Raw genomic sequence first — 28,000 nt, 5'->3', positions numbered from 1 at the left:
CTTGGGGTCACTTAGAGTCTGGAGTTGCCTCTTCACTGTTGACGTTGAGACTGGTGTTTTGCTGGTACTATTTAATGAACCTGCAAGTTGACGACTTGTGAGGCGTCTGTTTCTCAAACTAGACACTCTAATGTACTTGTCCTCTTGCTCAGTTGTGCACCGGGACCTCACACTCCTCTTTCTATTCTGGTTAGGGCCAGTTTGCCCTGTTCTGTGAAGGGAGTAGTACACAGTGTTGTACGAGATCTTCAGTTTCTTGGCAGTTTTCACATGGAATAGCCTTCATCTCTCAGAACAAGAATAGACTGACGAGTTTCACAAGAAAGTTATTTATTTCTGGCCATTTTGAGCCTGTAATTGAACCCACAAATGCTGATGCTCCAGATTCTCAACTAGTCTGAAGAAGGTCCGTTTTATTGCTTCTTTAATCAGAACTACAGTTTTCAGCTGTGCTAACATAATTGCAAAATGGTTTTCTAATGATCAATTAGCTTTTTAAAACGATAACCTTGGATTAGCTAACACAACGTGCCATTGGAACACAGGAGTGATGGTTCCTGATAATGGGCCTCTGTACACCTACAGTATGTAGACATTTCATTAAAAAACAGCCGTTTCCAACTACAACAGTCATTTACAAAATTAACAATGTCTACACTGTATTTCTGATCAATTTCATGTTATTTTAATGGGCAAAAAAGTAGCTTTTCTTTCAAAAACAAGGACATATCTAAGTTACCCCAAACTTTGGAACGGTAGTGTATATATAGAGTACCAGTCAAAAGTTTGGACACACCTACTCATTCAATGTTTTTTCATTATTTTTTACTACATCAAAACTATGAAATAACATATATGGAATCATGTACTAATAAAAAAAGTGTTAAAACAAATGAAAATATATTATATAATTTATTTTATCTTCAAAATAGCAACCCTTTGCCTTGATAACAGCTTTGCACAATCTTGGTATTCTCTCAACCAGTTTCAGCGGTAATTATTTTTGAACAGTCTTGAAGGAGTTCTCACATATGTTGAGCACTTGTTGGCTGCTTTTCCTTCACTCTACGGTCCAACTCATCCCAAACCATCTCAATTGGGTTGAGGCCGGGTGATTGTGTAGGCCAGGTCATCTGATGCAGCACTCCATCATTCTCCTTCTTGGTCAAATAGCCCTTACCCAGCCTGGAGGTGTCTTGGGTCATTGTCCTGTTGAAAAACAAATGATAGTCCCACTAAGCGCAAACCAGATGGGATGGCGTATCGATGCAGAATGCTGTGGTAGCCATGCTTGTTAACTGTTCCTTGAATTCTAAATAAATCCCCAACAGTGTCACCAGCAAAGCACCCCCACACCATCACACCTCCTCCTTCATGCTTCACGGTGGGAACCACACATGTGGAGATCTTCTGGTCACGTACTCTTTGGCTCACAAAGGCATGGCGGTTGGAACCAAAAATCTCAAATTTGGATTAATCAGACCAAAGGACAGATTTCCATTGGTCTAATGTCCATTGCTCGTGTTTCTTGGCCCAAGCAAGTCTCTTCTTATTATTGGTGTCCTTTAGTAGTGGTTTCTTTGCAGCAATTTAACCATGAAGGCCTGATTCATGCAGTCTCTGAGCTATTGATGTTGAGATGTGTCTGTTAATTGAACTATGTGAAGCATTTATTTGGGCTGCAATGTTTGAGGCTGGTAACTTTAATGAATGTATACTTTGCAGCAGAGGTATCTCTGGGTCTTCCTTTCCTTTGGTGGTCCTCATTAGAGCCATTTTCATCATAGCGCTTGATGGTTTTTGCTATAGCACTTAAAGAAACTTTTAAAGTTCCTGAAATGTTCCGCATTGACTGACCGTGTCTTAAAGTAATGATGGAACTGTTGTTTCTCTTTGCTTATTTGAACTGTTCTTAACAAAATATGGACTTGGTATTTTACCAAATAGGGCTATCTTCTTTATACCACCCCTACCTTGTCACACTGATTGGCTCAAACGCATTAAGGAAAGAAATTCCACAAATGAACTTTTAACAATGCACACCTGTTAATTGCAATGCTTTCCAGGTGACTACCTCATGAAGCTGGTTGAGAAAATGCCAAGAATGTGCAAAGCTGTCATCAAGGCAAAGGGTGGCTGCTTTGAAGAATCTCAAATATAAAATATATTTTGAGTTGTTTAACACTTTTTTTGGTTACTACATGATTCCATATGTGTTATCTCATAGTTTTGATGTCATCACTATTATTCTACAATGTAGAAGATAGTAAAAATAAAGAAAACCCCTTGAATGAGTAGGTGTGTACAAACTTTTGACTGGTAAGGTATATATTTATTTTTTTACAATACAAAGCATACACATACAAATAACAACATAAAGACGCTCACAAACATTCACATCACACCCTCATCTCCAGCGCCCGCATCACTCTTCGCCACATGGCCTCAAACTGCATCATTTGATTTCTCTCTGTTGCCCACATACTTTCAACACTTAGACAATAAACAATTTGACCATTCCATTGTGTTATCGATTGAGGATGGTTTGATTTCCAGTTTTTAACTATACATTTTTTCAAGATGAGTATCTCACTGCACCCTCTTATTCCATGTCTTGAAATATTCAGACAGACGGATTAAAAGTACATTTACATTGTAATACTTCTGACAGCCAACTTTCTAACTCCGCCCATAAGTTTTGGACTTTATTGAGTCATTTTTTTCCTTCTACATTGTTCTGTAGAATTTGTTAATTTTGTCTCTTGTGAAATAAATGCTATGCATAAATGTATATTGGATTAAGCGCACATTCTCTAACTGTTAGTTATGTTCCAACATTCCCTCCATCTTGTGCCAATATCAGTCATTTATCTATTTATGTATTGATAATATTTTCCCAGACTAAGATTAAGCCTACTCCTGGATAAGATTAAGCCTACTCCTGGACTAAGATTAAGCCTACTCCTGGACTAAGCATGCTTAATAGAAAATCTCAAATGAAAGTGCTTTTTAGTCCAGGATTTAACTCAATCTGGGTCTGCGAACAGTGCCTAATCCGGCCCTGGGTTTGGTAAAGGAGGACGGGGATTTTCTTCTCATGAGACCAGGCACCTGAGTTTCCCTAATTCTATTCGTGTCAAACTAAATTGTAATAAAAAGTTAATTCCTCACATGACTCTTTTTATCATGGTTGAGGTCGAGGAGAAATCTTGAAATAGGGAGAGAAACTATCTCAGATAATTGAGGTTAACAAACATTTGATTTTGCTATGTGACTGACTCCATCGTATCCCCACAGCCCTGTCAGTCAGTTAGTCGGATATTCAATCTGATTGGTCTGTCTGTTACAGTCAGCTCAGTGCCATAGGCGTTTCATTCCTCGTTTTTGCTATTTATCCCGTCAATCCCTGATCCGTCTCAACCGAAAACGTTAAAGCGGCGGCTATTCACGTAGAAACTCACGGGGCTTTTACAGCGTAGTGACCAGGAAACATGCCTACATTACGCAGTTAGCGCTAGAGATCCAACCGCCGCAGGTGAGGTCAAATGCAGAGGGAAGGGAAACCGCGTCGTTGTTGACAGGTGCAGTGAACAATCATGTCTAGCCTTACCCGACGCGGAGAAATGGAGACTGACAAAGTGGTGTTGTGTGAGAGCCTTGCTATATGGGTAAGTATGTCAATGATTTCCGCTGTTCATTCAGAGAGCGCTCTAAAAAGCGTCTGATTGCATGAATGTCTACTGTCTTACCGATGACGGTATCGTTTACCTATGGCAGGTAGGTTAGTGTTTGCCCATTCATAAACGCTAACCTTTAGGCTAGGGAGGGTGCGCTTTAAGAGCCACGACGCTTGCTCTAAACCAGGAATGGGCAACTTTGATGGGGGTGGGGGCCACAAAAAATCTGCAGTCATCATGACTGGCTGCAGTGGCTCACTGCTCTGTTTACCCACATCCATACACACATGCAGTCACAGCTGGTCCTAGTTTTTTGGGGGCCCTAAGTGAAATGTTGTTGCAAGCAAAACATTTTAGCAGCCCTCTTGACAGCAGAGAGAAACAATTTGAAGTATTACAGTTAATTACCTGCAGTTCTACACATTTTGCCATGGGATGTAGAGAAAAATGTGCAGTTTTATAGTTCATTTCCTGCAATTCTACACATTTTGCCTTAGGGTGGGGAGAAATGTGTAGTTTTGTATTTGATATCTCAGCGAGGGTGACTAACAAAATCAATGGTAAAAACCAGTCGGTAATTTAACCAAGATTACTACAAGTTTACATACCTGGCTAAACTAATTTACCAATCTAAATAATGTTAGGTGACATGGGCTAATTGAGTGACTGTCAGTGACATAACATGAGAAAAAATGCTGATGCACAACCAAATTCCATAATTGTATTCTACTATTCTAACTCAAAACAGATTTTGGGTCAATTGATCTGCTGGTCTAAACATTAACACACATCACTATCGGTATGGTTTTGGAAATGTATCTTTCATGTCAGTGAGAAAAAATTTTTTTTTATAAAACAAAAGGTTCAATAACTACACACCTTTTATAGGGTTATGGTTAGTGTTCCCACACGGCCATATCTCCATGTTACATCGCTTGTTGACAGAAGACAGACGACCACCTGTGTTAATTAGCTACCTGCGTGTAAGCCTAACTGGGCAGGAAGGGTAGTTTGTCAATTAGAGGCACACAGCATATGGATCTGTGCAAATGTTATTTTTATTTTACCATTATTTAACTAGGCAAGTCAGTTAAGAACAAATTTTTACTTTCAATGACAGCCTAGGAACAGTGGGTTAACTGCCTTCCTGTTCAGGGGCAGAATGACAGATTTTTACCTTGTCCGCTCGGGGATTCCATCTTGCAACCTTTCGGTTACTTGTCCAACGCTCTAACCACTAGGCTACCTGCCGCCCCAAATCTGCTACAGTAAGTGTATTTTTATTTTATTTTATTAATTATTTCTTTCTGATATGAAACATGTTTCGAAAACTATTTTTCAAGTGATCATTTTTTACCTTTCTAAACGTTAAAACTAGAGGTCGACCGATTATGATTCTTCAACGCCGATACCGATTATTGGAGGACCAAAAAAGCTGATACCGATTAATCGGCCGATTTAAAAATTTAAAAAAATAAAAAAAATAAATACATTTTTATTTGTAATAATGACAATTACAACAATACTGAATTAAGTTAAAACATCAATAAAATCTATTTAGCCTCAAATAAATAATGAAACATGTTCAATTTGGTTTAAATAATGCAAAAACAAAGTGTTGGAGAAGAAAGTAATATGTGGCATGTAAAAATGTGTGCCATGTTGTGTGTGCCATTTTGTGGAGCGATGGGTAACGATGCTTCGAGTGTGGCTGTTGTCGATGTGTTCCTGGTTCGAGCCCAGGTAGGGGCAAGGAGAGGGACGGAAGCTATACTGTTACACTGGCAATACTATAGTGCCTATAAGAACATCCAATAGTCAAAGGTATATGAAATACAAATGGTATAGAGAGAAATAGTCCTATAAATACTATATTAACTACAACCTAAAAACTCTTACCTTGGAATATTGAAGTCTCATGTTGAAAGGAACCACCAACTTTCATATGTTCTCATGTTCTGAGCAAGGAACTTAAACGTTAGCTTTTTTACATGGCACACATTTTACATGGCACACATTTTTACATGGCACATATTACTTTCTTCTCCAACACTTTGCTTTTACATTATATAAACCAAATTGAACATGTTTCATTATTTATTTGAGGCTAAATTGATTGTTTTGATGTTTTATATTAAGTTAAAATAAGTGTTAATTCAGTATTGTTGTAATTGTCATTATTACAAATAAAAAAATCGTCTGATTAATCGGTTTCTGCTTTTTTGGTCCTCCAATAATCGGTATCGGCGTTGAAAAATCATAATCGGTCGACCTCTAGTATTAGCGCACACCCAGCTAACTAGCTAGCCATTTCACATTGGTTACACCAGCCATTAGGCTGATAGGCTTGTGCTAACTTGCCAGCAGTTCTTCACAGCGCTGTGCTTGTGAAGAACTGCTGGCAAAACGCACGAGTGCTAGAGAAGAAAGTAATATGTGCCATGTAAAAAAACTAACCTAAGTTCCTTGCTCAGAACATGAGAACTGTTAGTGTTTAAATACTGGAGAGTTGAGACCAAATCACGGACGCTGGACAGAGTGGATTTCAGTTGTAACAAAAGACAGTTTTAATGAGTCAGAGATATCTTGTCCCGCAGTTTTACGTGCACGGATCTAGTTCATACAACTCGGCAAGGAGTCAGGTGAAAAAGAGGCCTTATACAACGGTTACATTCATTTTTATACATAGAATAAAGTAGGTGGAGTCTTGTCGTTTCGGTCTTCTTGACTGGTCGGAGGGTTGGAGGCGGGCCTTGCTCTAGCCAGAGCAGAAGCCCCATTAGTGCACAGCAGAGCCTTATCCTGAGCATCCGACCAATAGAGGGGGTCAGTCTTGTGGCTGGGTGTATGTGTTCTTGCGACGGAATGTCTTTGTTTATATGAGCTATGTGTATGAATATTTATATAACAGAACATATGAAAGTTGGTGGTTCCTTTTAACATGAGACTTCAATATTCCAAGCTAAGAGGTTTTAGGTTGTAGTTAATATAGTATTTATGACTATTTCTCTCTATACCATTTGTATTTCATATACCTTTGACTATTGGATGTTCCTATAGGCACCATAGTATTGCCAGTGTAACAGTATAGCTTCCGTCCCCCTCCTTGCCCCTATCTGGGCTCGAACCAGGAACACATAGACAACAGTCACACTCGAAGTATCGTTACCCATCGCTCCACAAAAGCCACGGCCCTTGCAGTGCAAGGGGAATAACTACTCCAAATCTAAACGCGAGTGAAGTTTGAAACAGTATTAGCGCACACCCAGCTAACTAGCTAGCCATTTCACATTGGTTACACCAGCCATTAGGCTGATAGGCTTGAAGTCATAAACAGCGCTGTGCTTGCGAAGAGCTACTGGCAAAACGCACGAAAGTGCTGTTTGAATGAATGATTACGGGCCTGCTGCTGCTCAGTCAGACTGCTCTATCAAATCAGACTTAATTATAACATAATAACACACAGAAATACGAGCCTTTGGTCATTAATATGATCGAATCCGGAAACTATCATTTCGAAAACAAAACGTTTATTATTTCAGTGAAATACGGAACCGTTCTGTATTTTATCTAACGGGTGGCATCCCTAAGTCTAAATATTATTGTTACATTGCACAACCTTCAATGTTATGTCATAATTACGTAAAATTCTGGCAAATTAGTTCGCGATGAGCCAGGCAGCCCAAACTGTTGCATATACCCTGACTCTGCGTGCAATGAACGCAAGAGAAATGACACAATTTCACCTGGTTAATATTGCCTGCTAAACTGGATCAGTAGTTATAACTAGAGATTATGATTGACTGTTTTTTCTACGAAAAGTTTAATGCTAGCTAGCAATTTACCTTGGCTTCTACTACATTCGCGTAACAGGCAGGCTACTCGTGGAGTGCAATGGTTAGAGCGTTGGACTAGTTAACTGTGCGGTTGCAAGATTGGAACCCCTGAGCTGACAAGGTGAAAATCTGTCGTTCTGCCCCTGAACAAGGCAGTTAACCCACAGTTCTTAAGCAATCATTGAAAATAAGAATGTGTTCTTAACCGACTTGCCTAGTTAAATAAAAGGTATAAAAAAATATATATTTTTTTTTAAATAATCGGATATCGATATATATATATATTTTAAATAATCGGAAATCGGCGCCCAAAAATAGCGCTTTCCAATTGTTATGAAAACTTGAAATCGGCCATTCCGATTAATCGGTTGACCTCTAGTTGATACCATTCTCTTTTACATTTTACTTTGTAAAAATAAGCTGTTATGGGACTGTTTTATTGACTGACTCTATTATTAACCAAATGTATTGTAACAGAAGCGAAAACATGCTACGTGTTGCAGTAGGCCTTTAGAATAATTGAAAACATATCTTTGACGCTATACAAGTTTATGAGCAGGAAACAAATGATGCCAGTCAACTTGCACCGCTGGCCCATCGAAACTACACCTAAACTATACTGAAACTAATTTCTCACATAATAAGAGTAGGCCTATAGACTATTACTTTTACAATAATCTGATGAGTGATAATATTAGGTTTGTTATCAAATTGTACACGAAGAGAATGTATAATCTTGTAATTGACAGATGCAGGGAAAGGAGCATCACTTTATCAAATCCTCCTTCAGTCACTTGCAGGTAAAACATTTTCATTTATATAAAGTATCAGAAAGAGCATATTCTGCACTTTCTATTACACTTACTTTTGTCAAATAACTCAACTGTGACTGAGTTGAATGATGAACTGAATGATGAGGGTGAAGAGGGTGATTGAATTTAGAACAATGTAGTGTAATGATGATGAAGAATTGTGTGCGGTCTAATTATTTTATTATGAATGGAAATGGTATATACTTTCCCCTGGGAGTGTAACATACAATGTGTGTAGTTCACAATGGCAATCCGGACCAAATGAATGCAACATTTAGATGAGTTGGAGTCTGATGGCGGATCTGATATTGACCTTGAAATCGACGTTGCTGATGAAGAGTCTTCATCTGATTCTGATGTTGACTTTGAGCCTCCGCCTCCGATGCCTGAGCCTCGCCGCAGAAAAACCATAACAGAGCCAACGGAGAGAGGGATCCCAAATGCCACGGCGAGACAGGAGTCTGGGAGGGATGGCACGGTTAGGGTAGAAAAGAGTGACGAGTTTATGTGACATGAAGATGTTGCAGCCCATCAGAGATTGGACTGTTGTTTATGCGCACAGAAAAGGAAACAGTACGTGGGACATATCTCTGGATGAACTCAAAGCATTTATTGCACTCTCGTACTGGATGTCCGCGGTGCCTACGGTGGAAAGAGCATGGATGTGGATAGGTATGAGGTGGACTTTCACCATGCTGCGCAACCGCTTCAGAGAGATTATGCGACACATGCGGCAGGTGTACAAGAAACAAGGCCCATGAAAACTGTGTGCAGAGCAACCGATTTGTTTATTGGTCTTGCGCACGCAAAGCCCAAAACTGTGTGCTGACTGTGGGCCCGAAGCATAAAGAGAAGACGAGATTGATTAATGCGTTATGGCACGCGTATAAGAGCAAAACACAGTGTTTGATAAAATCAACAAATTACTGTTGTAAATCTTGTCATTAATATTTTTCTACAAATATTTATTTATGTAATTCATCCTTTACAATTGTTCATGCACTGGTGCTTTTGTTTAGGAATATGGCAAATCATTTCAGCTGTGCAGCTGGCTGGTTATATTATTATCTTTTTCGTTTCTACTTTGTCAAAAGAAGCTGTAACTGGACTTTATTATTTACTATAACTCTATTACTAATCATATCTACAAATAAAGTTGATCAAATGGATTACACTGTTTGTATCATATGGGAAACTAAAATAGGCTGGATGCCAAGGGAAGCCAGGCTTCCCCAAAAAAATTGACCAATAAAAAAAACTAAAATATTTTCTTTCTTCTCTCTGTGTTTCATAATTTTCTTTCAATTCGCAAGAGGCTGAATGTATCTCACAGTAGAAAGCATCCGAGCCAGTGAAACAGCCCCCCGGTCTCTCTACTTGTAGGCCATCTATCTGATGCTGTCCGATCCAAACGAGGATGACATTGTTACCGCCCGTAGCATTGAAGGCGAGGGAAGCCGGCGAGCATCTGGCCTCCCTTGACAAAAAAAGTACACAATGTGTCAATCAGCGTTGAACTAAACTGAGCGAGCTCAACTGTGAATGGTCCTGCCGCAACAACAAAAGAAGTGTCATGGGAAGCCAGCTTGGATTTTGGCGTCACTCCTATCAAATCCCATTGAGGACATACAGCAATTCAAGTTTTTCTGTCAATGATGTATCTCGTTGTGTTGTTGTCCTCTGGTGGGTAGCTAGCTCAAATTGGGCCTTTCCATTAGCCATGGATGGAGATAAGGATTTCGACTTATAGTTTTACTTAATTCTCTGTACTGGCCAATGATTATAATCAAACCATCAGAATCAGCTTGGCTTCCCCAGTGATTTTACCCACCCACCGCTACTGAGTGGGTATACGTTGTATACCTGCTGCGTAAACCCTCCACTACACAACTGTTAATAACCGAAACCCCCCGAAATGTATGTTAATCACTCAGCACCACTGTTTTCTCAATTAAATTAAATTCAGCATAAAAAAAGGAGCACATTTTTAAGTTTGTTCCAACTGAGCGAGTCTGACCACACACAATGCGCTTGATGGATACTTTTTGTCTTCTTCTAATGCCTCTTAAGGGGAAAGTAATCCAAAAGTAACTGAAAGTAACCAGTTTACGTTGCTGAGTTTGGGTAATCCAAAAGTTACATTACTGATTACAATTAGAGGTCTCAACCTTTGTCACAGGCTTTCACCTCGTGAGCGAAGCCTGGGAGCTGAGGCTAGTGGTCATCTGACATCATGGAGAACAGTCCTGGAGGGTGAATTATTCACAAATCCACCGTAGCAGAACTTAGAAGCATTTCTCTCTGGGGCTGTTTCTCAGTCTCAATACACACAAGCTTTCTCTTTCTGACCAAGGTTTGTCTCTTTTCTATCTGCACACCCATGACATGTGTTTGATGGTTCACGACAGGCTTTGCAACATGATGCTATACGATGAATGCAAATGGAGATAGATATCAGTGTCTCCAACTGCCTCCCCCTTTTCTCATTCCTGTCCCAGCGTCTCCCCTTCTCCTCGGTCTCTACTCTAACCTGTGCTATTCTCACCGTTTGTATCACCCTCAGCTCCAGACCTTCAACACTGCAGCACCATGTACGACTGTAGAGGAGCTGACCACTGGAGCTGCCATTTCTCAGGCCCTGCATCAGATGTGAAGAACATGCATATACACACACACACACAATTCACAGTATATGTCCAGGCTGCAGAGACATGAATTTATACTGACAGTCTTACTCTGGCTGAATATTAAACACACTGGAGTCGGGTATAAAGCCCAGTCAGATTCTGGGGTTGGATATTTTCTGATTTGAATACGGTTGTTTAGTAGACATTTTTTTTTGTCCAATGCTTATGCATGTGTGTGGGTGTGTGTGTGTGTTGTGCAATGCAGAGATCCAGCGTGGTTCAGTGAGAGTTGGCTTGGTCACATTAAAGAAGATGTTGGGAATAACTGGAGACTGAAGGTGCTGAACTCCATACATACCTCTTTCTGTCCATCCCTTCTCTCCCCTCCCTCTTTCTCTCTGTACTTACATCCCTAATTCCCTTGCAATCCTGCCTTCCTTCCTTCCTCTCTGCTTCCATCCCTCCTTCCCCTCTCCTTCCTTCTTCCCCTCCCCTACTGACCTAAAAGCCAGTGTGACTGCTCTCTGCTGGCCCTGTCAGTATTTTAGCCAGGCATTGGCCTGTCAGATATCCTCTCTAAATGTTTCCATAGCTCACAGTGAGGAGATTCTTTGAGGTGTAAACTTTGTTTTTTTTTTGTAGAGTGATGAGTGTGTAACTTCTTTCTCCAGATGAAGAACCTGAAGAAGATCCTTCAGATGATGGTGGATTACTACAATGAGGTCAGTAGAAGCACTGATTTAGAAGCCAGCAGATCTCAAACTTCTCCCTCCCAGACCTGGTCCAGGTAATAACTGTTTAATGTCTAGTTATAACGGTTATATTCTCTTTCTATGTCACTAGGTCCTGAGCCAGCAGATCCAGGAGTTTCCCCTGCCAGACCTGGTGAAGGTGGCAGAACACTCAGACCCTATAGAACTGGGACGACTGCTGCAGCTCACACTGGGCTGTGCTGTCAAATGTGAACGCAAGCAAGGTATTACGCTTACACACACACACACACACACACACACACACACACAGTGTATTCGGAAAGTTTTCAGACCCCTTCACCCTTCACTTCACTTTGTTTTCACTTTTTCACTATTTTGTTACAGCCTTACTCTAATATTGGTGAAATTGTTTCCCCCCCCTCAATATACACACAATACCCCATCATGTTAAAGCAAAAATGGGTTCAGACATTTCAAAATTATTAATACATTTTTGTTTTTGTTTTATCCCATTTACATAAGTATTCAGACCCTTTACTCAGTACTTTGTTAAGCCATCTTTGGCAGCGATTACAGCCTTGAGTCTTCTTGGGTATAACACTACAAGCTTGGCACACCTGTAATTGGGGAGTTTCTCCCATTCTTCTCAGCAGATCCTCTCAAACTCTGTCAGATTGGATGGGGAGCGTCACTGCACAGCTATTTATTTTCTACGGACAATTCCTTTGACCTCATGGCTTGGTTTTTGCGCTGACATGCACTGTCAACTCTGGGACCTTAAATCATGTCCAATCAATTGAATTTACCACAGGTGGACTCCACTCAACAGTAATGTGTGTAGATTGATGAGGAAAATGTTTGATTTAATCCATTTCAGAATGAGGCTGTAACGTAACAAAATGTGGAACAAGTCTGAATACTTTCCCGAATGCACTGTATACACACACACACGCACACACACACACACACACGGTGCAGTCACAGACTGGCACCCAAAACAGAAACTATGTGCGCATATTAGTGTGTAATCCTCTCTCTTTCCCTTCCTTCCGCTTTCTCTCTTCCTCTCCAGAGTACATCCAGATCATCATGACTCTGGAGGAGTCCGTACAGCATGTGGTGATGACAGCCCTTCAGGAGGTGAGGCTTAGCCTGACCAGGGCCATTCTCTCTGATTGATTTCAAATATTTTGTCATGCACGGTAAGATCTTACAATTGCCCATTTGTGTTAAAAAAGCCAGATACCAATACTGTGATGTTGATAAAGTACATGTCATGACATCTCTTTGGCTTTAGAAAGTCATTTTAGAACACCTGTGGCGTGTGAATGAGTAGGATTGATGTTGGCTCTAACCAAACCTGAATCAAACCATCAGAACCAAAGCTCTCTCTCTCTCTCTCTCTCTCTCTGTTAGCTGATGAGTAAAGAGAACATGGCCCAGTTTGGAGCAGAGCCACCGGGGGATGTAGAATCACAGGTGAGAGGAGGAGATCCACTGTGTTTGGCCTCTAATAGTCTGTTGTGTTGTTGCTGACAGTTCATATCTCTCTAATGTTGACACTGGAGGACCTGGAACAAGAGGTGAGAGGAGATCCACTGTGCTAGGCATCTAATAGAATGCTGTTGTCTTTATTATAGGTGTTTGTTGTTTGCGTATCTCTCAATAGTTGACTGCTTGTCTTAGACTCTTTAATTAGTACTGCGATATTGCTCATCTCTCCTTGGAGCTGCTGAAGTAGGCTTTAGAGCTGTATTGTTAAGTGTGTGTGTGTGTCTAGTTGAAGAAGGCTGTCGAGGACCTGGCAGATCTGATAGCAGAAAAGGAGGAGCTAGCCCAGCGCTGTCAGGAACTCGACGTACAGGTATATTCCGATTTTAAATACTTTATTTGAATCCACAAATCACATTACCTCATAAAGGATTCATACATTTCAAAGGTTGTTCATACGAGGACACTTAAGGAAACAAAAAGCACCTTCACACAGCTAGGCTGCCCATAACGGCAGGCTTGCAATCTGAAGGTCACATACTGTAAGCCTATGTACATGGCCGAGGATGCCAAATATCAATGACACACACACACAACCCTGGTACTGTATAAACTGGGTCTGTGTTATGTGCTGTGATGCCAGAGGCTATTGTCTGTGGCTGGTGTAGCAGAAGGGCTGTGGTTTTACAGACTAAGCCACTGCTCTCCCCCTACCTGCTCTCTCTGCCATACCCTGCTCTGCCTGGTTGGGGAAAACCATAGTACAGGACAAATTTCTGCTACTGGTTACTGATTAGGTCAAGTCCATGTTGTATGGTCCTCTCGTGTCTCCAGATCGAGTTGTTACAGTAGATCACCAGTGTCTCTCTTCAAGGACACACAGAGAGGTAAGTCAACATGGCTGCTCGTCGTCAAGGCGGACAAAAAACATCTAATGCCTGGTTGCCGAGGCGGATTAAAATATCTATACCCTGTCGTGCTCTCTGTCGCTAACGTATCACTCATTTAAACTACGTGGTGTGTTCATTTGTAGTGTTTGGGAACAGGTGGAGAGAAGACACTGGGTTGAATTACATGTTTTTTTTATGCACACACACAAAGCTTCTATTCCCAAGTATCGTCTCTGATATAAAGCATGACTAATGAACAGAGGAGAGGCTGTGTCAGGGAGAATAACTAACCAGCCTTTCAACCTATTAGTCAAGATGTTGATGTTGTTGAAGGTGTCGTGTGGCTTCACTGCACTGTACTTTCAGGGTGTAATAATGATGCTTTGTTTGTTGAACAGTTGGCGAGAACGGGTCTTACCTTTCTCCCCATTCTTCAGGCATCTGTGACCATGTGGTCCCTCCTTAATGGATAAACTGTAAAAAAAAATGGGGGTTGGAGCTTAATGTTCTCGCTACTAATTCATATTTTGGTATTGAGACACAGCCCACCTCTGACCCTAGTTTGACCCTTGTCAGGTGACGGTCCTTCAGGAGGAGAGGAACGGCCTATTAGCTGAGAACGACGTGCTGACGGACCGAGCCAATCAGCTGGACTCGTTTGATGACCCGAGCACGCCCTCCGGACGGAAACACAGCCAGCTACAGATACAGCTAGAGACACTACAGGAGGAGAACTTTAGGTGTGTGTGTGTCATGTGTCCGTGAAAAAAAATCGCACTGGAACGACTCTTAGAGTTTCATCACAGCACTTACAGATGTCTCTCTTCGTGTGTGTGTGTGTGTGTGTGTGTAGGCTAGAGGCAGCTAAGGATGACTACCGTATCCACTGTGAGGAGTTGGAGAAGCAGCTGATCGAGGTTCAGCATCGTAACGACGAACTCACCAGCCTGGCAGAGGAGTCACGAGCACTTAAAGACGAACTCGATATCCTCAGGTGTGTTTGGTGGCATTCTAGGTCCTTTATTTTAGTTGTAATCATCAGATCTTCTGAGATGTGCATCAGTACCTGGAATGTGTATAAATGGGAGTGGGAGAGAGGAAGTGGTCAGTTTGAGGTAAGGGTATGTAACCTTTATTTAACTAGGCAAGTCAGTTGAGAACAAATTCTTTATTTACAATGACGGCCTACAGTAAGACCAGTAAGAATGTGTTGTTTAGGCCCTTGCTTTAATCGATTTGCCTGTTTTATTTATTTATCTTTATAAATTCAATTAAATGCAACAAATTATAAATGTGTGTAGGAGCTGTTCGGACCATGCTGTGAAGCTGGAGGCGTCAGTGGAGACATACAGGCGTAAACTGGAGGACCTGGGAGATTTGAGAAGACAAGTCAAACTGCTGGAAGAGAAGAACATGACCTACATGCACAACACTGTCAGTCTGGAGGAGGAGCTACGCAAAGCTAACAGTGCCCGTGCACAGCTAGAGACATACAAGAGACAGGTGAGACATGCCTGAGAATATACTAGAAACAGAATAATTCCTAAAGGTGTCCCCTCCCTTCTGCCCTGTGGGTCTGACAGAACTGGGTTGGGAAAAGCAATATGCTGGAACTCTGCGACGCTTTTACCCTTACTTAGCAAATCGTTTCTGAGGAGACATCATTTTGGAATGGCAAACAGCCAATCAGGGGGCTTACTAAATCTACTTCCTGTTTCCTACCAGGTCCAGGAGCTGTACGGGAAGTTGTCAGAGGAGTCTCGGCGGGCAGACAACCTTGCTTACGAAAATAAGAAGTTTGAAGAGAAACATGACGCCGTGATGAGGGAGAAAGAGGTACAGACTGGATCCTAACACTTTCTATTCCAACCTACCTGGTCCCCCTGACATGCAAACACATTAGGGGAAGGAATGTTTTAACAATAATCTAATGCTGTTGACTTGTCTCCTGATGATGATGGTCATCAGAGGATCATCATTGAGCGAGACTCTCTGAAGGAGACCAATGAGGAGCTGCGATGTAACCAGGCTCAACAGGACCAGCTCCTACAAGCAGGTAGCTCATTGGACCATCACATTGACAATGTAGACTGACTGGTGCTGCATATGATTGGAAAACAGATTTACTGTAGTTGAGGTTTGGTTATCGTTGATAAAGTGTTGGCGTGTTCGACATTGCCGACGACTTTAAAGGCTAGTCGAGACTGACTGATCTACAAATCACCATGCTTCATACATTTTGGGGCGGCATGTTGCAAGTTCAAACCCCGAGCTGACAAGGTACAAATCTGTCATTCTGCCCCTGAACAGGCAGTTAACCCACTGTTCCTAGGCCGTCATTGAAAATAAGAATTTGTTCTTAACTGACTTGCCTAGTTAAATAAATAACTACTCAATGTTATTTTCAGATCAGTCAGTCACAATTTACCCATGATACATCACGGTTTCGAACACCGCCTGTGTCTCTCTGAAGCCTACAGAGACACATGGCTACTGATCTGCTCTCTGTTTCTCCACAGGGATGGCAGGGATGCCAGCTGGTAGTCCAACCCATGATAACCTTGCTGCTGAGATCCTACCTGTAGAGTACAGGTAGTAATTTAATAGTTGTTTGTTTTGTGTGTGAGACACTGACTGCACTAACTGTGTGTGTCCTTGTCCATACAGGGAGAAGTTTATCCGGCTCCAGCATGAGAACAAGATGTTGCGTGTGCAGCAGGAGGGATCAGAGAATGACAAGATCTCTGAACTACAGACACTGCTAGAGGTGGCACACAGAACCTGCTCCGAACTGGACACTGACAACAGGTAAGCTGTGTGTGTGTTTTTTACTTCCGGTTTGACTGTGATGTACTTCCTGTGTGTCTGATGTACTTCCAGGTTAAGCAGGGAGAGGGTCACTGAGCTGCAGCAGCAGGTAGAGGATTTACAGAAAGCCCTACAGGGCCAGGGAGCCAAGACTGATGACGTGAGTTCAACCAGACATATAACTTTATAGTATACCACTATATCAAACATTAACCCTAAATATTGCTTAATACTGCCTCTCATATGTACAGTAGCAGCTGTGAGGTAACAGTATCTGTGTGTTCGCTATCTGACAACTGCTCTTTGTTTGCAGTCTCACCTGAAGAGGAAACTAGATGCTCATATGTAAGTATGGTCCATACTGCTTTGTGAGACCTCTATGGCTGCGTTTACATAGGCAACCAAATTCAGATATTTTTTCACTAATTTATCTTTTTGACCAGTCAGATCAGCTCTGAAAAAGATCTGGTGTGAGTAGATATGATATGAGTGGGAAAATTATCAGAATTGGGGTGCCTGTATAAACACAGCCATACTTCCTCCTGACAGAGACATTTAAAAAGTAAGGTGTTTTATTATCCAGGGTGCAACTGAACGAGGCGCAGGATGAGATCATGAAGAAGAAAGAACTCCTGGAGGACTTGCAGCCAGACAACACACAGACCTGTGAGTACAACTATTACACAACCATAACGCGACCACAACACTGGCGGTATAGTACGGAGTAACCCCAGTGAGTGTTGTCCATCTGTCCCTTAGCTCTGAGACTGGATGAGCTGATGGCTGCTCTGAAGAAGAAGGATGATGACATGAGAGCCATGGAGGAGAGATACAAGATGTACCTGGAGAAAGCACGCAATGTGATTCCTTAATCATTCATTCATTCTTCTCACATCCAACTAGAAGCTGGACAAAAAATAACAAGTGCAGAAAAAGAACATGCCTCTCTTTGCTGCTGCTTCCACCAGTGAAATCTCTGTCTCGGTGCTGTAGGTGATCCGTGCATTGGACCCCAAGCTGAACCCAGCCACAGCAGAGATCCAGGCTCTAAAGAACCAGCTGACGGACAGAGACAAGAGGATCCTCAGCCTGGAGGTAACACAGATCTTTAACCCCTGGCCCTGACCTTTGGCACTTAACCATTAGCCATGAGGCACTCATTGACATGGGGATCCATAGTACTTATCTCACAATGCACTCACAACCTCTTGTATTGATCGTCTCTCTCGTTCTCTCTGTGTCTCTCTCTGTAGAGGGAGTGTGAGCAGGCAAAGCTGAGAGAGTATGAAGAGAAGCTGATTGTAACAGCATGGTACAACAAGGTTAGAACATGTAGTCAGAATAGACATGTTGTATTTTCTTTTGAAAATAAAGGACAGGAATGTACCTTTTACAAATGTTACTTATACAGAGCTTTTGTTCCAACTCAATTAAACATTCCTGTTGCATGTCTTCCACCCCCTTCAGAGTCTGAGCTTCCAGAAGCTGGCGATCGAGGCCCGTCTCGGGGGTCGCTCCACCTCCATGGTGCCCCCAGGTCAGTCCTTCCTGACCCAGCAGCGCCAGGTCACCAACGCTGCCCGCAGGAACCTCTCTGTCAGCGTGCCTGCCACCACCACTAAGTAGACCTGGGATGGGTGACTACTGAGGTGGGCGAGCGTGTGTACAGGCTTCTTCTATTAATGTTGAACCATTAGTTCAATCAGGTGTGTTAGTGCTGGTCTGGAACAAAGGCCTGCTGACACTGCGGCCCTCTAGGACTGGGATCTCCTACATCTGACGTAAACAAACAAATGGCTCCTCTCTAACTCCTTTCCATAAATGTACACTCAAGTGACCTTAAGCACATTAGTTCTCAGTCCCTGGAGAAGGGACAAGCATGCACTGACTGACTTGAACATGAGCACTTACTCAAACCAGGTTCCCTCCTCACTGATACACCAGACGGTAACAGTTATACTCCTCACTACAGTTTAGGATGTTTATTATCTCCGGTAATGAGTTTGGTCTGGCAACCCTACCAACATGATTTATTAGCTTAGCACATAGCCTAGCACATAACACTGACTGAGCCCTACAGTATACCTATGTTAGCCTAGCTAGCAGCAGGCTCTGACTAGCAGTGATTCCTAACCTTGACATATCCTGACATGTACACTGAGTGTACAAACATTAAGAACACCTTCCAAATATTGACTCCTATGCCTCCCACAGTTGTGTCAAGTTGATCTGGATGTCCTTTTGGTGGTGGACCATTCTTGATACACATGCGAAACTGTTGAGTGAGAAAAAACCCTGCAGCGTTGCAGTTCTTGACACAAACCTGTGCACCTGGCACCTACTATCATACCCCATTCAAAGGCACTTAAATATTTTGTCTTGCCCATTCACCCTCTGAATGGCACACAAACAATCTATGTTTCAAGGCTTAAAAATCCTTCATCTACACTGATTGAAGTGGATTTATCAATAAGGAATCATAGCTTTCACCTGGATTCACCTGGTCAGTCTACAGTTGTGGCCAAAAGTTTTGAGAATGACACAAATATTAATTTTCACAAAGTTTGCTGCCTCAGTGTCTTTAGATATTTTTGTCAGGTGTTACTATGGGATACTGAAGTATAATTACAAGCATTTCATAAGTGTCAAAGGCTTTTATTGACAATTACATGAAGTTAATGCAAAGAGTCAATATTTGCAGTGTTGACCCTTCTTTTTCAAGACCTCTGCAATCTACCCTGGCATGCTGTCAATTGACTTCTGGGCAACATCCTGACTGATGGCAGCCCATTCTTGCATAATCAATGCTTGGAGTTTGTCAGAATTTGTGGGGTTTTGTTTGTCCACCTGCCTTTTGAGGATTGACCACAAGTCCTCAATGGGTTTAAGGTCTGGGGAGTTTCCTGGCCATGGACCCAAAATATCGATGTTTTGTTCCCCGAGCTGCTTAGTTATCACTTTTGCCTTATGGCAAGGTGCTCCATCATGCTGGAAAAGGCATTGTTCGTCACCAAACTGTTCCTGGATGGTTGGGAGAAGTTGCTCTCGGAGGATGAGTTGGTACCATTCTTTATCCATGGCTGTGTTCTTAGGCAAAATTGTGAGTGAGCCCACTCCCTTGGCTGAGAAGCAACCCCACACATGAATGGTCTCAGGATGCTTTACTGTTGGCATGACACAGGACTGATCGTAGCGCTCACCTTGTCTTCTCCGGACAAGCTTCTTTACGGATGCCCCAAACAATCAGAAAGGGGATTCATCAGAGAAAGTGATTTTTTTCCTAGTCCTCAGTAGTCCAATCCCTGTACCTTTTGCAGAATATCAGTCTGTCCCTGATGTTTTTCCTGGAGAGAAGTGGCTTATTTGCTGCCCTTCTTGACACCATCCTCAAAGTCTTTGCCTCACTGTGTGTGCAGATGCACTCACACCTGCCTGCTGGCATTCCTGAGCAAGCTCTGTACTGGTGGTGTCCCGATCCCGCAGCTGAATCAACTTTAGGAGATGGTCCTGGCGCTTGCTGGACTTTCTTGGGCGCCCTGAAGTCTTCTTCACAACAATTGAACCGCTCTCCATTAAGTTCTTGATGATCCAATAAATGGTTGATTTAGGTGCAATCTTACTGGCAGCAACATCCTTGCCTGTGAAGACCTTTTTGTGCAAAGCAATGATGACGGCACGTGTTTTCTTGCATGTAACCATGGTTGACAGAGGAAGAACAATGATTCCAAGCACCACCCTCCTTTTGAAGCTTCCAGTCTGTTATTCGAACTCAATCAGCATGGCAGAGTGATCTCCAGCCTTGTCCTTGTCAACACTCACACCTGTGTTAACGAGAGAATCACTGACATGATGTCAGCTGGTCCTTTTGTGTCATTCTCAAAACTTTTGGCCACGACTGTATGTCATGGGTAGAGCAGGTGTTCCTAATGTTTTGTACGCTCAGTGTGTATTGAGTCAGAGATATGTTAGTTATTCTGTCTATGGATGTGCTAAAAACTATATTCACAATTGGAGCTTATAAGAAAAATGTGGTCTTAATTGGCTTATTTTAATGCTGAATATAGCTGATATTATAAAATGTTTTTATACTACAACAAAATGATGAATGAACCGCACTATGCAGTTAAAGGATGTTAGTCAGTCATCTTATCAACCATTGGACTACAAAGAGAGTTTTACCTCTGTGATCTTCCTCTTCTGTGTTTCACAATCACCAGAGTGAAAATGGAATACAGGAGAAATGGGTGTATTTGGTGCTGGCAACCAAAAGTTGGTATTGCAGCACAGATCGATCCATTACTAGTTTCTTACACAAAAGCAGTCTATACTGCAGACCTGTGTCAACATCCTGTAATGCCATATTGACACAAGCATCTCTAGTGCTGCAACAACTAATCATTCAATCAACTCAGAAATCCAGGACTTTTTAATGGTGTTTATTTTTGATACTGTGATCTGACTTAGCGCATGTGCTATCGGAACACTGTTGGGCTTTTACAGTGACTTCAGAAAGTATTCACCCCCTTGACTTATTCTACATTTTGTTGTGTTACAGCCTGAATTCAAAAATGTATTTAAAAAACACACACAAATTACCCATCTACACACAATAGCCCATAATGACAAAGTAAAAAAACATGTTTTTAGAATTTTGTAAATGTATTGAAATTGAATTTACAAATTACAGCGGTGAGTCTTTCTGGGTAAGTCTCTAAGAGCTTTGCACACCTGGATTGTACAATATTTGCTCATTCTTTTTTTTTATTCTTCAAGCTCTGTCAAATTGGTTGTTGATCATTGCTAGACAGTCTTGCCATAGATTTTCAAGCAGATTTAAGTCAACTGTAACTAGGCTACTCAGGAACATTCAATGTCGTCTTGGTATGCAACTCCAGTGTATATTTGGCCTTGTGTTTTAGGTTATTGTCCTGCTGAAAGGTGAATTTGTCTCCCAGTGTCTGTTACTGTAACAGGATTTTTCTTATGCTTAGCTCTATTCTTTTTACCCCAAAAACCTCCCTAGTCCTTGCCCATGACAAGCATGCCTGTAACATGATGCAGCCACCACAATGTTTGAAAATATGAAGTGTGGTACTCAGTGATGTGTTGTATTTGCCCCAAACTTAATGCTTTGTATTCAGGACATTAAGTTAATTTCCTTGCCTCATTTTTTGCAGTTTTACTTAAGTGCCTTATTGCAAACAGGATGCATGTTTTGGAATCTTATTATGTACAAGCATCCTACTTTTTAGTCTGTCATTTAGGTTAGTGTTGTGGAGTAGCTACAATGTTGTTAATCCATCCTCAGTTTAATGGCTGTGATAGGAGAAAACTCTGTAACTGTTTTAAGTTAACCATTGGCCTCATGGTGAAATCCTTGAGCGGTGTCCTTCCACTCCGGCAACTGAGTTAGGAAGGACGCCTGTGTCTTTGCAGTGACTGGGTGTATTGATTCACCATCCAAAGTGTAATTAATAACTTCACCATGCTCAAAGGGATATTCAATGTCTGCTAATTTTTTTTTACCCATCTACCTATAGGTGCCCTTCTTTGCGACGCATTGGAAAACCTCCCTGGTCTTTGTGGTTGCATCTGTGTTTGTAATTCGATGCTCAACTGAGGGGACCTTACATATAATTGAATGTGTGGGGGACAGAGATTAGGTAGTCATTCAAAAATCATGTTAAACACCCTTATTGCACACAATGGGTCCATGCAATTTATGTGACTTAACAACATTTTTACTCCTTAACATATTTGGGCTTTCCATAACAAAGCGGTTGAATACTTATTGAGTCAAGGCATTTCAACTTTTCATTTTTTATTAATTTGTAAAAATGTCTAAAAATATAATTTCACTTTGACATTATGTGTATGCCAGTGACACAAAGTCTATATTTCATCCATTTTAAATTCCGGCTGTAACGCAACAAAATGTGGAAAAAGTTAAGGGGTGTGAATAGTTTATGAAGGCACTGTGTCTGGATGCGTAGAAGGGAATCAACAGTATAATAATCTATACAGCACTACTGTAATCAGGGTTCAAACACCAGCGTGGGATTTTAGAACTGCTTTCACAGGCCCCGATTTGTTATTGTTGTGCTATGAAATATTGAAATGTGGGTTAACTAAACCAGAATTAAACCTTGTCCTGGATGTATTTAATCTGCATTTGTGAAACCAGCTCCTAGATTAAATATTGTTCCTCTCTGATGAAGCAAAAACGCAGTGACAACTTTTGAATTTCTTAATTACAAATGTGTTTGGGCATGTTGGCCCTCTGGTGTGCACTGGGATCTCTGAATGAAACATGAAAAGCTCTGTAAAATAGCTATCAATAGATTTGATCATTTTCTACAATCCCTACTGGTTTGGATTCCTAGCCTTGTAGTGAAGCTTAACATAGCTCAAAGCTAGCAGTTAGCTAGATGTTGGATTTGCTCTTTTGGGGAAATGTGATATTCCAGTATGTCATGTGATGCTTCTTACGTTATGTACACACACATACTACAGCTAAAACAATGTGGTATCTAGACTCGTGCCTCTAGGTCAAATCACATTGTATTGGTCACATACACATATTTAGCAGATGTTATTGTGGGTGTAGCAAAATGCTTATGTTCCTAGCTCCAACAGTGCAGTAGTATATAACAATACACACATCTTAAAGTAAAATAATGGAATTAAGAAATATATAAATACTGGGACGAGCAATGTCAGAGTGACATTGACTAAAATACAGTAGATGTATATACAGTTGAAGTCGGAAGTTTACATACACCTTAGCCAAACACATTTAAACTCAGTTTTTCACAATTCCTAACATTTAATCCTAAAAAAATTCCCTGTCTTAGGTCAGTTAGGATCACCACTTTATCTTAAGAATGTGAAATGTCAGAATAATAGTAGCGAAATTTAGTTCTTTCATCCCATTCCCAGTGGGTCATAATTTTACATACGCTCAATTAGTATTTGGTAGCGTTGCCTTTAAATTGTTTAACTTGGGTCAAATGTTTAGGGTAGCCTTCCACAACCTTCCAACAATAAGTTGGGTGAATTTTGGCCTATTCATCCTGACAGAGCTGGTGTAACTGAGTCAGGTTTGTAGGCCTCCTTGCTCGCACACACCTTTTCAGTTCTGCCCACAAATTTTCTATGGGATTGAGGTCAGGGCTTTGTGATGGCCACTCCAATACCTTGACTTTGTTGTCCTTTTTTGCCATTTTGCCACAACTTTGGAAGTATGCTTGGGGTCATTGTCCATTTGGAAGACCCATTTGCGACCAAGCTTTAACTTCCTGACTGATGTCTTGAGATGTTGCTTCAATATATCCACATCATTTTCCTCCCTCATGATGCCATCTGTATTGTGAAGTGCACCAGTCCATTCTGCAGCAAAGCACCCCCACAACATGATGCTGTCACCCCGTGCTTCACGGTTGGGATGGTGTTCTTCGGCTTGCAAGCCTCCCCCTTTTCCTCCAAACATAATGACATTATGGCCAAACAGTTCTATTTTTGTTTCATCAGACCAGAGGACATTTCTCCAAAAAGTACAATCTTTGTCCCCATGTGCAGTTGCAAACTGTAGTCTGGCTATTTTGGAGCAGTGGCTTCTTTCTTACTGAGCGGCCTTTCAGGTTATGTCGATATAGGACTCGTTTAACTGTGGATATAGATACTTTTGTTCTTGTTTCCTTCCTAACCACTAGGCTACCCTGCCGCCCCTTTCACTACCTACATAGAAACTGATGCTCTTTTAAACACCTTATGTAATCAGGTCATTGAACAGACTTGTATCACCATCATTAGCTTTGTTGATCAGCACAAGCTCTGGCCCAAAGGTATCTCAGGGTGTGTAATGGCCCTGAAGTACTGCTCTAACTATCATCGCTTGGCACATTAAATTGAGGTTTAGGATGAAGTTAGGATAGGATAAATTGAGGGTTAGGACCAGCATAGACTAGATGAAATCAGATTGACATCCACATAGCGTTGTTTTGACATTGATGGAGGTGGAACTGTATTACAGCTGTCAAATCAACAAGTGGCTGATTGCGTTACCTTATCGTGGACGCTACCATTGGATGCAACGAAACCACACCTGATCTAAACAAATCCCATGCAGCCGCGTTACAGGTTCAAACACTTAAATTAGACTGGTACAAACACTTAAATTAGACGTACACAAATACCCCCTCCAAATGAACATGAAAACATGCATAACACACTGTAAATGGTTTGACATTATTTCTAACATCTGTAGAGAGTGGCAGGTAGCCTGGCGGGGAGGAGTGTTGGGCCAGTCACCAAAAGGTTGCTTGATCGAAACCTAGAGCTGGCAAGGTAAAAAATCTGTTGTTCTGCTCCTGAGCAAGGCAGTTAACCCACTGTTCCCCGGGCTCTGAAGACGTGGATGTCGTTTAAGGCAGCCCTCCGCACCTCTCACTCTGATTCAGAGGGGTTCTAACAAAATTGTTGTCTTTTCCTAACAGCTTGATGGTCATGACTTTCTTACACGGGGGGAGGTTAACTTGGCCCCAGACAATTGACCTGAGATTGATTGAGTGATTTTTAATTGAAGAAATCTGTTCCCAAATATTCCCACGCACAATAGAGAGATGTGATCGTATACAAATGTGAGCAAGGATAGAAATTGTGTTTTAGTCAACATTTTTGGCATTCTTGCGGTCTGTATGCAGTCTACAAATGATTTCTAATTATGTTCTGTCCCCCTGACCATCCACTAAAGAACAAATAGTCTCACGGCTGAATCTAGTTAATGATTCCTGGTCAGTGGCGACCTGTCATTCAGGGCACCTGTTTTGAGCGCCACACTTTTAGGTAAAAAATAAATGATTCATAATAATTGTTATAAATGTTATTTTGGCATTAATACGTGTCACATATCAGTTTGCAAACAATGTAAAAAAAATAATGTAATTGAGTTAAGAAAGCAGCATTTAAACATGGTCTCTTTTTTGCTTTCTTGAGTAAGGCAGCTCCAAAATGCAGGTGTTTCAGCCTAGCTCAGTGCTTTCTTTCTGTGGTGGTGGGGCTAGCCAGCAGAAAATACAGAGAGTTGGGCCTGATTGGCTCAGTTTTCTGTCATGATTGGCTCAGTTTTCTGTCACTCATGGGACAGTACGTATTCTCCAATTCTAAAGTTAGAGCTCGGAAATGTTAGCCTCTTGAGTTCTGCCATAGAGTTATATTAGAAGTGCCCATCCAAGAAGGCTCAAGGTCAATGGCCACAGATAGAATGAAATCAAATCACATTATATCTACAGTAGCTTTGATTGGACTGATCATGTCAGCATCTTACTTTCAAAGTATCAGTCATCATCAGTTGTCATCAAGTTGGCAATCTACTGGCAAATCCTTTTAAATCCTTGTTCAATGAAGAGAAATAATGAAGAGAAATGATAACTTATCGAGGCTCATCGGTCATTGTACATAAAGTTGGAAATCGCACATTTGCACAATGAGTCGTTTGGAAGAAATCAGTGGTTAACTGCAAGCATTGCAAAGAAACCTCCGTTAGCCTGCTGTTCAATGGAGTGGCTGTGTTTTTCCCCCGAGTTCCCACCATAAAACCAGAGAATGCCAGACTGATTGATGACAATATTTGCCAACAAAGGACCACTGTGCCACCTTTACAGGGTGAGTCCATAAATGTATTGTATGCTGCTGCATAAATTATGTAATATGCAAAGGAGAAATGTATACTGTAGCTAAGAAAGTAATACTAAGTGTATGTTGTGTAGTAAGCTGTTAGTAGCTCATGTGCCTCACCCTAATGATTTTGTCTATTTTCACCAACGCGGTATTGTAAACACATCGTTTGGTATGTGTGCTTGTTTGGCAACTTTTTTTGTACAGCTTTGACAATGCTACTGATATTAGTTGTGTGCACGCCGAGGAACTTAAAACTTTCACCCTCTCCACTACTGTCCCGTCGATGTGGATAGGGGGCTGCTCCCTCTGCTGTTTCCTGAAGTCCACGATCATCTCCTTTGTTTTGTTGACATTGAGTGTGAGGTTATTTTCTTCACACCACACTCTGAGGGCCCTCACCTCCTCCCTGTAGGCCGTCTCGTTGTTGTTGGTAATCAAGCCTACCACTGTAGTGTCGTTTCCAAACTTGATGATTGAGTTGGAGGTGTGCATGGCCACTCAGTCATGGGTGAACAGGAAGTACAGGAGAGGGCTGAGAACGCACCCTTGTGGGGCTCCAGTATTGAGGATCATTGGGGTGGAGATGTTGTTACCTACCCTCACCACCTGGGGGCGGCCCGTCAGGAAGTCCAGGACCCAGTTGCACAGGGCAGGGTGTAGACCCAGGGTCTCTAGCTTAAGGACGAGTTTGTAGGTTACTATGGTGTTAAATGCTGAGCTGTAGTCAATGAACAGCATTCTTACATAGGTATTCCTCTTGTCCAAATGGATTAGGGCAGTGTGATTGCGATTGCGTAGTCTGTGGACCTATTGGGGCGGTAAGCAAATTGGAGTGGGTCTAGAGTGTCAGGTAGGGTGGAGGTGATATGGTTCTTGACTAGTCTCTCAAAGCCCTTCATGATGACGGAAGTGAGTGCTACGGGGCGGTAGTTGTTTAGCTCAGTTACCTTAGCTTTCTTGGGAACAGGAACAATGGTGGCCCTCTTGAAGCATGTGGGAACAGCAGACTGGGATAAGGATTGATTGAATATGTCCGTAAACACACCAGCCAGCTGGTCTGCGCATGCTCTGAAGACGCGGCTAAGGATATTGTCTGGGCCTGCAGCCTTGCGAGGGTTAACACGTTGAAATGTTTTACTCACATTGGCAGCAGTGAAGGAGAGCCCGCAGGTTTTGGTAGCGGGCCTTGTCAGTGGCACTATATTGTCCTCAAAGCGAGCAAAGAAGTTGTTTAGTTTGTCTGGGAGCAAGACATGGTGGTCCGCGACGGGGCTGGTTTTTCTTTTGTTGTCCGTGATTGACTTTAGACCCTGCCACATACCTCCCATGTCTGAGATTCACTGCTACACTGAAGGAACTTACATAACTGTATGTGTGGGTTACCGAGATGGTGTAGTCATTAACAAATCATGTTAAACACTACTATTGTACACAGAGTGAGGCCATGCAACTTATGTTGTGACTTGGT

The 28,000-nt window shown here is 41.8% G+C and overlaps 1 protein-coding gene across 2 annotated transcripts; it reads left to right on the top strand.

Annotated features, from left to right (window-relative positions):
• Nucleotides 1–21: 21 nt before the first annotated feature.
• LOC139406645 (protein Hook homolog 1-like) lies at nucleotides 22–23,014 on the top strand. Of its 2 annotated transcripts, none has more exons than XM_071149482.1 (22): nucleotides 22–406; nucleotides 10,889–10,974; nucleotides 11,218–11,290; nucleotides 11,624–11,674; nucleotides 11,796–11,928; nucleotides 12,738–12,805; nucleotides 13,082–13,144; nucleotides 13,446–13,529; nucleotides 14,623–14,786; nucleotides 14,900–15,040; nucleotides 15,348–15,549; nucleotides 15,772–15,882; nucleotides 16,015–16,102; nucleotides 16,566–16,638; nucleotides 16,714–16,854; nucleotides 16,927–17,014; nucleotides 17,168–17,199; nucleotides 17,438–17,520; nucleotides 17,614–17,714; nucleotides 17,848–17,949; nucleotides 18,108–18,176; nucleotides 18,322–23,014. In XM_071149482.1, exons 4-22 carry the CDS (start codon nucleotides 11,624–11,626, stop codon nucleotides 18,478–18,480), a joined length of 1,953 nt encoding a protein of 650 aa, XP_071005583.1. In that variant the 5' UTR covers nucleotides 22–406; nucleotides 10,889–10,974; nucleotides 11,218–11,290; the 3' UTR covers nucleotides 18,481–23,014. The 2 variants fall into 2 exon arrangements, with proteins under 2 accessions (XP_071005583.1, XP_071005582.1); XM_071149481.1 differs by lacking the exon at nucleotides 22–406 and adding an exon at nucleotides 3,382–3,668.
• The last annotated feature ends 4,986 nt before the right edge of the window (nucleotides 23,015–28,000 follow it).

The sequence above is a fragment of the Oncorhynchus clarkii genome, chromosome 4, assembly GCF_045791955.1.
Source record: "Oncorhynchus clarkii lewisi isolate Uvic-CL-2024 chromosome 4, UVic_Ocla_1.0, whole genome shotgun sequence".
Taxonomy (NCBI): domain Eukaryota; kingdom Metazoa; phylum Chordata; class Actinopteri; order Salmoniformes; family Salmonidae; genus Oncorhynchus; species Oncorhynchus clarkii.
Note: the sequence above shows the minus strand (reverse complement) of the source record. Positions and strands in the feature narration are given on the sequence as shown.

Coding starts and splice junctions, on each gene's coding strand:
- LOC139406645 (XM_071149481.1), top strand. CDS start 3,597: ATGTCTAGCCTTACCCGACGCGGAGAAATGGAGACTGACAAAGTGGTG. Junction 11,675..11,795: donor TGGTGGATTACTACAATGAG/GTCAGTAGAAGC, acceptor CTATGTCACTAG/GTCCTGAGCCAGCAGATCCA. Junction 13,145..13,445: donor CGGGGGATGTAGAATCACAG/GTGAGAGGAGGA, acceptor GTGTGTGTCTAG/TTGAAGAAGGCTGTCGAGGA.